General features: G+C 37.5%; 3 protein-coding genes across 3 annotated transcripts; 2 read left to right on the top strand and 1 right to left on the bottom strand.

Moving 5' to 3' along the window:
- Positions 1 to 1,687: 1,687 nt before the first annotated feature.
- LOC115702859 (homoserine kinase) lies at positions 1,688 to 3,247 on the top strand. The gene has a single exon (XM_030630306.2). It carries the CDS (start codon positions 1,855 to 1,857, stop codon positions 2,959 to 2,961), a length of 1,107 nt encoding a protein of 368 aa, XP_030486166.2. The 5' UTR covers positions 1,688 to 1,854; the 3' UTR covers positions 2,962 to 3,247.
- A 319-nt stretch (positions 3,248 to 3,566) lies between these two features.
- Positions 3,567 to 4,398, top strand: LOC115702860 (RING-H2 finger protein ATL8). The gene has a single exon (XM_030630307.2). The coding sequence runs from the start codon at positions 3,715 to 3,717 to the stop codon at positions 4,165 to 4,167; it is 453 nt and encodes a 150-aa protein (XP_030486167.2). The 5' UTR covers positions 3,567 to 3,714; the 3' UTR covers positions 4,168 to 4,398.
- A 242-nt stretch (positions 4,399 to 4,640) lies between these two features.
- On the bottom strand, positions 4,641 to 8,646 carry LOC115702858 (monosaccharide-sensing protein 2). The gene is made up of 6 exons (XM_030630305.2): positions 8,291 to 8,646; positions 8,039 to 8,195; positions 7,379 to 7,945; positions 6,363 to 7,297; positions 5,688 to 5,875; positions 4,641 to 5,594 (listed from the first exon to the last, which is right to left on the bottom strand). The coding sequence occupies exons 2-6, from the start codon at positions 8,115 to 8,117 to the stop codon at positions 5,150 to 5,152; spliced, it is 2,214 nt and encodes a 737-aa protein (XP_030486165.2). The 5' UTR covers positions 8,118 to 8,195; positions 8,291 to 8,646; the 3' UTR covers positions 4,641 to 5,149.
- Between the last annotated feature and the right edge of the window lie 2,375 nt (positions 8,647 to 11,021).

An 11,021-nucleotide genomic window follows, 5' to 3' on the forward strand; every position in this document is an offset into this window, starting at 1 on the left:
ACCGAAAAACAAGATGCACTTGTTGATATAGTGCACCAATCAATCCATTAAAGCTCTATTCAACCGTGTGGGGTCCCATACCTACACGGTCTCCCGAATCATCCCACTCGACCTTCCCAGGCGATGTGGGATCGCCTGCCTTACCCGGTATTTCCCCTTACGGATCACGGGACTACTGACTGTCACAATCACCCCCCCTTACAGGGTTCGACGTCCTCGTCGACCACACTTCCGGCTGGGTCAAGGCTCTGATACCATTTGTAACGTCCCCACTTCAAGCCTCCATTGGGCCCATACACCCACGGAATGAGGGGGATCTTTTTAGTCTTCTGTATGTATACTGTGAGTATCCTTCGGGCTAAGGAACGATCGGCTCTGATACCAACTGTAACGTCCCCACTTCAAGCCTCCATTGGGCCCATACACCCACGGACTAATGGCTCTTATACACGAGTACGCCACTGCCGTTGCTTCTGGATTGATCGACCCTGCTGCATCAACACGAGTGTTTTCGGCCGTGCTTTGTCCTCACTCACACGCATCCAGGGGAAATCTTCCCGAGGTCACCCATCCCTGGAAATCGCCCATGGTTTCCACGCTTAACTCGTGGAGTTCTTTCGTGACGGGCTACCGAAAACAAGATGCACTTGTTGATATAGGTAGTACCGATCAATCCATTAAAGCTATTCAACCGTGTAGTCCCATACCTAATATTGCCTCGGGAATCATCCCACTCGACGCTTCCCTGTGCGACGTGGGATTGCACAGCTACCCGGTATTTCCTTACGGATCACGGACTACCGACGTCATCACGATCACCCCATGGGTTCGACGTCCCTCGTCGACCACACTTCCTACCGGGTCGAGGCTCGATACCATTTGTAACGTCCCGACTCCATCAGTTCTTTACACCCACGGAATGAATGGGCTCTTATACACGAGTACGCCACTCTTTGCCGGATCGATGAGTGACCTGCGGACCAACACGAGTGTTTCCGCGTGCTGTCCTCAACTCGCACGCTTCACCGGGAAAACTTCCCGGAGGTCACTCCATCCCGAAATTGCTCCCGGGTCGAAGCACGCAACCGTGGAGTTCTTTCGTGATAGGCCAGAAAAGCAGATGCACTTGTTGATATAGGTAGTGCAATCAATCCATTGTTCTTCAATCGTGTGAGCCCATACTACACGATCTCAAATCATCCCGACCTTCCCCAGGGCGGTGTGGGATCGCATGCCTACCGATTTTCCACTTACGGATCACGGACTATCGATCATTACAATCCCACATCGCACAGGGAAGGGTGGGATGATCCCGGCTGTGGGTATGGGACTGCTGTCACGGTTGAATAGCTTTAATGGATTGATTGGTACTACCTATATCAACAAGGGCATCTTCGATTTTTTCAGCCCATCACGAAAGAACTCCACGGTTAAGTGGCCACCATGGAGCAATTCCGAGGATGGGTGACCTCTGGGAAGATTTCCTGGATGCGTGTGAGTGAGATAGCACAAGCCAAAAACACTCGTGTTGGTCTCCAGGTCACTATCAATCCGGAAGCGGCCGAGTGCATCATAGACGTGAGGCGTTATGGGCGATGGGCAATATTAAGCTGGAGATGTTACACATAATTAGTAAAACTGAATGAAATTAATAAAAAATTCTTAAATTTAACGATCTTAATAATTAAAAAAAAAATTAAGAGTGGAGAAGTTCAGAACATAATTTTGTTAAAATTGCTAAGCAAAATACGGAGTGCATATCGAGTCAGATTTAAGCACATTGTAATAACTGTCACTGTTCTGTAACCATCTAAAACCCTAAAGGTCCATTCTTTACAATCTTTAACCTCTACAATGGCGTTCTCCTTACAAGCTCCAGTCAAACCCGTAACCTTTCCTCTATCCAAACCTCTATCCAAGCGGAAACCCCTTTTCGTTTGCAACCTATCCTTACCTTTAAGATACCCACTCACCAGCATCGAACCCGAACCCGTTTACGCTTCCGTCAAGGCCTTTGCACCCGCCACAGTAGCCAATCTTGGTCCTGGGTTTGACTTTCTAGGCTGCGCCGTTGATGGAGTCGGTGATTACGTCTCCCTCAGCATTGACCCACAAGTTCACCCTGGCGAAATCGCCATCTCCGAAATCAATGGCGATAACGCCAACAAGCTCAGCAAAAACCCACTTTGGAACTGTGCAGGCATAGCCGCCATTGAAGTTATGAAGATGCTCGGTGTTCGATCTGTTGGTCTATCGCTTTCGCTTGACAAGGGTTTACCCTTAGGAAGTGGTCTTGGATCGAGTGCTGCTAGCGCGGCAGCTGCGGCGGTAGCGGTGAACGAGATTTTCGGAGGGAAATTGGGGGTTGAGGAATTGGTACTGGCTGGGCTTAAATCGGAGGAGAAGGTATCTGGATACCATGCGGACAATGTGGCACCGGCGATTATGGGAGGTTTCATATTGATTCGAAACTATGAACCTTTGGAGTTGATTCGGTTAAGTTTTCCAGAAGATAAAGAACTGTTTTTTGTACTGGTGAGTCCAGACTTTGAAGCTCCGACTAAGAAAATGCGGGCAGCTTTGCCAGCAGAGATTGGAATGCCTCACCATGTCTGGAATTGTAGCCAAGCTGGAGCATTGGTGGCATCTGTGTTGCAAGGGGATTTAGTGGGGTTGGGGAAGGCATTGTCTTCTGACAAGATCGTGGAGCCGAGGCGGGCTCCTCTGATTCCGGGCATGGAAGCTGTAAAGAAGGCCGCCATTGAGGCCGGTGCATATGGGTGCACCATCAGCGGAGCTGGGCCAACCGCGGTTGCAGTGACTGATAATGAGGAGAAAGGGAAAGTGATTGGTGAGCAAATGATCAATGCTTTCTTGAAAGAAGGCAAATTGAAAGCTGTGGCCAATGTTCAGAGGCTTGACCGGGTTGGTGCCAGGCTCATTGGTAGTATTCCCAGATAATTGATGAAGGGTATTTGTTGAATCATTATAATCTTCCATGGTGTTTCGGTTTCCAGTTGAATTTGACAACAACTCATGACTTGATAGATATAGTGGTGTGGCCGAAATTGATCACTAAATTCAAGAATTTGACTTGGGCTTGTTTTCAAATGTTGTTATTAGGTGCAGTGTTGTTCTATTTTCTTCAATTGGTTATGAAGAAATGTCTATTTTAAACATGTAGCTTTCTTTTGCTTATCTCGGAAATAAAATGGTGTATTAAGCACCTAAATTCACAGCCCCAAAATGGGTGGTTGCATCTCTCTGTACTCTGAATCTTTTCATGCTTTTGTTTCTATGCAGTAAACATTTGCTGTCGGTGTTATATTTCTAATGATGATAAATTTGACTAGGACACTTGAGGTTAACAGTTCTCTGAAGAACTGTGTTGCTGTGGCCAAGAACCTTTTTTGTCCTCACCTACTGGTTGAGAAATTAATGGTCTGATAGGAAATTTATTTTGCCCTCAAGCAAGACACGTCCTTTTAGGACTGAGTCTAACTGTGACTAAATATATATTTGTAAATATGTAATCCATTATTTTATAGCTGTTGAAGACGATTGAGTGAGTGACACTCAAAATATTGACTTCAATTGGGAAAAGAGTGCTTTTTTTCCTTTTCTTCATCTTTTGATAGCTTGTTGATTGGAGTCATCATCCCCTTATTGTGGATCTCGTTCAAATCGTCTAACTGAAGCTAATTTTCCACTTTTATGGCGCTTCCATGGTTTTTCTTTGGGAAATCATTCTTCTCTGTTATCTTCTTGACTATATCCTTATCCATCTTAAGCTGTGTTATCATCATAGTCGTTGCCTCATGGAGAATTGCTTTGATTCTTTGGTGTCATCACTCTGTAGAAACAGCTAGACGATCGACACAATCTGCTTTGGTGGACCGAGGTTTTAACAGAAAGATGCTGCGCTCGCTCCCTAAAATTGCATACAACGCAGAAGTTTACGGGAAGAAGCTGACTGAGTGTGCAATCTGCTTGATGGAGTTTGTGGATGGGGATGTGATGAGGGTGTTGACACACTGTGGCCATGGCTTCCATATGAATTGTATCGATAAGTGGCTCGAGAGCCATTCCTCCTGCCCATCTTGCCGTGATGTTCTGGTTCTTGAAGATTGTCTTAATTGTAATGGGGTTTTGAGAAACCATGTATAGGAATATCCATCTACACATGCCACAAATTTAGTGTAAAAGTTCATCATATTGAGAAGATGTTCTGGTTGTTGAGGACAATATTACCAACAAAGTAAATGTTAATTTTGTCTATGCTCTTATTAAGCTTAATGGAAATGAGTATGGAGATTATAGTGTCCATTCTGGTTATGATCCAATTTGGATTCCATCCTATGAATCAAATTATGAACATACTGATTTTATTATTGATAATTATGCTTAATTTATTCTCAGCAAATTTGATGTTTCTTTTTTCTTTTAGTACCAAATTTAAGGTATCAAAATACAAACTTTGCAGCTTTCTGACATTCCCATGTGACCCAACTCCCAAGACACTTTTCCATTTTGCCTTTTAGCAATAGAAAGATATTTGAAACAAAATGCCAAACTGTCAAACTCAGAACTGTCTTTAATAATCGATTATTGTTTTCTTAAATGTAATGCAAATTCATATCGAGAATTGGTTTTCATTTATTTGTTTGGTGAAATGAAACTTAACAAGCATTTGATAAGAATTTTATGCCAAAATCCATTGGTATTTACAAAGGTAATTTCACATACAATATCCCCTTTTTTACCGTTTCTTCACAGCCCTGAGGAAAATACATTCCATCAAAACTAAGCTAGCAAATGCCAAATTTTCACAAAAGCACTCCTTGTCTTCATCTAGTGGCAACCAGGAATGAGGAATCTGCATGATTTACCTTCCATAATCTCAACCCAACTCAACTCCAAAAATAGGATGATACACCAGAAATGACCTCAAAGAGTTGAACTTTTTGTTCATACCAAATATAAGAAATGAGCTAAGCAAAGAAAATAATCCTTTCTACACAAATCAAACATACCATTTCAAAGACCCCCATGGAATGAAACAAGAAAATATCAAAACAGAACCAAGAAAATAAACAGGAATTGTCAAAACTTTTTTCTTTCAGAAAAAATCTGTCAACGGCGAAGAAAATCATTCGTGCTTGGCAGCTGCAACCTGCTTGGCACCAACGGAGAAGAACTCTGTGATGACTTCAAGGGGCATTCCCTTGGTTTCTGGAACTTTCAAGTAAACAAACACCCATGAAATGACGCAAACAATTGCATACATGCCGAAAACACCACCAAGACCAACGGATTTGAGCATAACGGGAAGTGAGTAGGTGACGATGATGTCTCCAATCCAGAATGTGAGAGCACAGATGGCAATGCAGAGTCCACGAACTCGGGTAGGGAAAATCTCTGCACATAAGATGTTAGGAATCGGCCCGAACCCCATAACAAAGCAACAGAAGTAAACCACAACACTGACTGTTGAGATTGATGCATGAAGAACATTCCCCAAATTTATTATACTTGAAAGGACTAGGACCACAAGAGTCACTATCAAGATTGGGATTGTGTACAGTAGTAAACTCCTGTTTTGTCAAAAATAAATAGTAAGAACAACAACAAAAAAACAAAATAAATAAATAAATAAATAAATAAAGCAATTTAAAATCTTTGATTACCTTCTGCCAGAGATATCCATAAGCCTCATGGCCACTGCTATACAAGGAAGCATGAGTAGAGTTGTTACTGCACTGATAAGCAAAGATGCAGAAGATGAACTGATTCCCAAGTTTGAAAGAAGGACTCCAACACCTGCCTGCTCAAGGATTTGAGGTGTGTAGTAGAGAACCCCATTTATACCAGAGAACTACACAAAGCAACAAAAGAACTTAAGAGGCAAGCAATAGTGCATAGTTTATATAACAGCAAACAAATGACAAAAAACAATGAGCATAGGGGGCACCATGGTACCTAGTACCTCTTATAATTAGTTAAGCGGGTTTCTATAATCTTTATTAAATTAAAATAAGTGGGATCTTATATTAAGTTGCACCAATAATGATATTACACCTCACAGAAGTGACTTTTAGCATTTCTCAGACAGAACATTGCTATGGGACACCAAGGTGCCTGACACCTCTACAAAGTAACGTCTTATAAATGGTTCTCTATAACCCTTTAGCATTCCTCAAAAAGAATATTGCAATGAGACATCAAAGTGCCTAGCATCTGAGGTAACGTCTTATAATTAGTTAGCGATTCTTTATAATCTTTATTAAATTAAAATAAGTGGGACCCGAACTCCAAAATAGCAGTTCTCTATAAGGCAATGCATAGTAGGTTCTATGTTTTACCTGCTGAAGGATTTGTAATCCCACTCCAACAACTAAAGCATGTTTGACTCCAGGTTCAAAGAGATCTCTCCAGCTTGGCCCTTTAGCAGCAGATGGGTGAACCATAGCTGGTCCAACTGGATTCTGATTCACAAGGTCCTGTGAATAAAGAGCAGGTTGGCTAACCAGGGCTGCAGCCTGAACAAACTCACCATCTGCCTGAACATCACCACCAGCAAGAGAAACTATAGACCCTCTGCGAGATCCCGGGATACCCTCTTGATGCAGATAAATTCTCTTAAATCCTCCTTCCTTTTTACCATCAGCGCCTTCTCTTTCGGTCCATTTCCATGCCAATTGCCATCCTCCACCAATTCCAGTACTGCCTCCTGGTTCACCAGCAGTACCATGAACTAGACTGCTTTGTCTTATGCTAGAAAGACTACCATGAGCAGGTGCAACCATGTCTTTCTCCATACTCGTTGTCTGGCGAGATATCAATGGACTATGCAAATTGTCATCAGAATCAGCACCAGCTGCATCTGAATTGTACCCTTCCCCTTCTCTAGCAAGGCTCTCCTCATCCCAATCTTCATTTCTAGGCTGGTTTCCTCCAACACTGAACATACTACCAAAATGTGGGAAGAGCATGCTTCTCATACTTCCACTTTCAGGGAGCTTTTCATGAACACTGCCAAAGAGAGTGACAAGAGGATCAACAAAACCGCTCTGATTCGCCATGCTTCCATGCCTAGAAACAAGCCCAAGTGCACTTTGTCCAGTGACAGGTTTGGCAATCCATGAAAGACCTTGATCAGGTCCATATAACTTGATTTGATCCTTCTCATCAGATGGATCAACCTCGTCAGTAAGCTCATTGGCTGGACCAATTATGTATTCCTCTATAGATGTGTCACCTCCAACTCCAAGACCCTCAACCAACAAAGCCATCTCACCTATTATACATATGAATATGAGATTCAAAACTTGCAAAATCATATATATAAAACTAAAAAGAAACAGATCAGAATCTTAACCTGCAACATCTTCTCTTCCTCTCAACCTCTGAAGAACTTTCTTAGCCTCAATCATCCGACCTTTACTCACAAGCCAACGAGGAGACTCAGGCAAGAAAAATAAGGTCAAAAAGAAATAAATAACAGATGGAATTGAAAGAACTCCAAGCATCAATCTCCAGTTTGGTTTTGGCATAAGGGACATGGCAAAAACCATACAATAAGAGAGAAACATTCCACCAGAACCAGTGAACTGTGGAAGGGTATTCAATGACCCTCTAATCTCAGGTGGGGCTGTCTCAGATATATAAACTGGGACCAAAGTAACAGCTATACCAATACCAAAACCATCCAAAAGCCTTGCCAACAACAAAATATAGACATTAGGTGACCATAACATTACAAGACCACTAACAAAGTAAAGCAGAGATGAGATAATCAACAAGGGACGACGACCAAGAGAATCAGCTATGGCTCCTGAACATGTTGTGATTAAAGTGGCTCCAATTAGTGATGTAGCAACAATCAGTCCTTCCAAAGTGGGTTGGCTATCCAAGTTGAAATCTTTCTTTATATACAAAACAGCACCTGAATCAAAAACAAAAACTCATAATTCAAATCTAAACATGAATTGGAACCATAAACAATCGAAAAAGAATCGATCTTTTAGATTACTCTTACCTGCTATTGTAGCATTATCCCATCCTTGTAATAGATTACCAATAGCAGCTGCAATAGCCACAAGAACAGCTCCACTCATTTTTACTTTCTTCTCAGTCCAAATCTATTATCACTTTCAGATTATATAACGACTTATTCACCGATCGAGGATGGAATCCTGTAAGGACAAACAATATACGTCATTAAACGATTATTGGGTTATCATCTAAGAAAAACCCAATTGCCCAAACACAGTAAAGAAACAAACTTTACCCTCAGATTGGTTTAAAGCAAATTTGGGATTTCCAAGAAGACACACCCCAAAGCTTTGTAACCAGAAAAAAAGGGAAAAATAGGAAAGGGTCACACCCACACCCACATTCGTAGGAAAAAAAGAAGGAGAGAGAGAGAGAGTGAAGTAGAGAGAGATGCACATATAAAGGAAACAGAATGGAAGTGCCTAACTAGGGGACACCTGCCCTTTAACAGACTCTGCCTGCGCTGCACGTCAGCTCTAATGGCAGCTGTATATCACACTCACTTGTTTGTCATCTTTTAGATTTGAAACGATCTAATTTCTCTTTCAAAAATAATAAATAAAAATCTCTTTTTTACTCTGAAACATATATAGACTATAGAAAATACATGTAACACACTAATTATATAATAAAATAGAAAAAAAAAATGCCCAGTTGAGTGATTAGGTTCCACTACTACTACCACCACAAACTAAAGCTACTTCAAATTATATGATTAAAATTATGTGCCAATTTGGTTTGCAGAGATACTCTGTTTTTGTTTATAGTATAGTATTCATGAGAAGTGTTAAAGGAGATCATGCTGTTAGTATATATTTATGAGATCTAATATCGTTATTAGTGTAATAAATTTTTAACTAATTATAGAGCGATACTTTACCGTTGTAGCAATGCTCGTTTAATAGACATTAGATAAAATTATAGAAGAGAGAAATATATAATTTGGTAATGTAAATTGTATCTACTGATTTTTTGGTTGAGAATATTGAGATTTATTATTATTATTTATTTTTGGGAAATTATCTTATACATTATTTTTTAAATTTACGGTTTGGGTTTTTAGAGTGGTTAAAGCGCTAGTTTTTTTTGTATTTTTGTTGCAATTTAGGTTACAGCCCTAGTTACAATAGGAATTTCTATGTAGAATTTCGTAAAAAAAAAAACTATTTTCTAATGTAAAAATGATAAAATTCTTTTATTTTTTTTGACAAAAAAAAATATTGAGATATTTAATCAAAAAAAATTATATGATTTGCATGCACATCTCAACAGCACATCACAGCTAAGCTTACCTTAGCTTATGTGAATAATAATACTATTAATATTTTTAGAAAATATTTATTTACCAAAGGGACAAAAACCATGGACAAAATAATAATTTTTCTAATCTTTGATAGTCAGCAAAAAATTACAATCCAAACAAAAAATAATAATAATAATAATAAGGTGAGTCTTCACCTTATTATTATTAGGGGTAAGTTGAAAAATACCCCTTTTATTAATCAATTAATCAAATTTACCTCTAATTTTATATTTATTTGAAACATACCTCTTTTTATATATATTGTACCCAAAATACCCTAACATAAGATAGTCACATGGAGAGTATCTTGAAGTGACAGGAGTAAAATTGGTACAATGTTTTAAAAAAGAGGTAAAAATGATAGACTTTAAAAAAGAGGGTAAAAATAAAAGAGGACAATATAAAAATGGTATAAAGTGTAATTTCCTCTTATTATTATTATTATTATTATTATTATTATTATTATTATTATTATTATTATTATTATGCATGTTCTTGTTTTTTCTAAATTAAATTTGTCACATAATCATTAAAATAAATTATTAGTGATTTAGTTATTTTTATTGTATTTATAATCTCATTTTAATACAATCAGTTTCTTTTTGAGTTTTTTCTAAAAAAAAAAGGTTTTCTACTTTTTATTTTTATTTTTTATTATGTGATTTATGTTATTGTGTTACCAAGTCTCACTCACTTAGTGTCACTCTTGGATTAATTTAGATTCAAGGATCAAAGAAATTTTGACCCCCTTTAAATATTTTGTTGAACAAAATTTATTTTATTTCCAAGAATTACATATTTATGTTGACCAAAAAAAATATACTATATAAATATATATATAATATTTGCATTTATTACCAAAATATCATGACCATTAATATTAATAATATCAATTTGAATCGGCCGTTTCATTTTTATACCATGATTCTATTTTTAAGGATCTATTCAAAATTCGAGCATTATTCTACTATTTTCTTTTTAATTTTTATTTATATAATATCATTCTAATTCTAATACGTACTCTCCACCTCTTATTATAGAAAAAAAAATGTAAAAGAACTGTCACTTGGTCAATATATATTTATGTTTTATTCTTTTTATATATATAATATCCATATATTACACTCTCCACCTCTTACTATTAAAAAATAAAAAGAATTGTCATTAATTTGCATTTTTTATTTCTTTTTAAGCTCTTGTATCATAATTATTCTCTTCTATTAAATATTATTGAACAAATTTCAGGCTGTCGAAGAAAAAAATTGTTAAATTTCACCTAATAATAAAAACTAGTTTTAATAACAGGGAAAAATATATAAACTATTATTATTGACAAATTTTTACGGTTAATTTTTTATATATATTTTTAGGGTGTTTATAGAAATAACACTAAACTAATAAAAAAAAAATATATCTAAACAATATAAAAATAATAATATATAAATAACAAAAAAAACTACTAATAAAATAACAACTTTACAACATAAAAATATATTAAAAAACCGTATTTTATGTAAATAAAATCTTAAAAATTCTATACACTATATTTTGTAATTTTATTTTTTGTGGTTGTTTTTTTTAAAAAAAATCCCATTAATAAATTATCACTAAGCCCAATGTCAAAAAAAAAAAAAGATTAAAATAATTCTAAACTAATTATTTG

This window comes from Cannabis sativa, chromosome X, assembly GCF_029168945.1.
Source record: "Cannabis sativa cultivar Pink pepper isolate KNU-18-1 chromosome X, ASM2916894v1, whole genome shotgun sequence".
In the NCBI taxonomy this organism is placed as follows: domain Eukaryota; kingdom Viridiplantae; phylum Streptophyta; class Magnoliopsida; order Rosales; family Cannabaceae; genus Cannabis; species Cannabis sativa.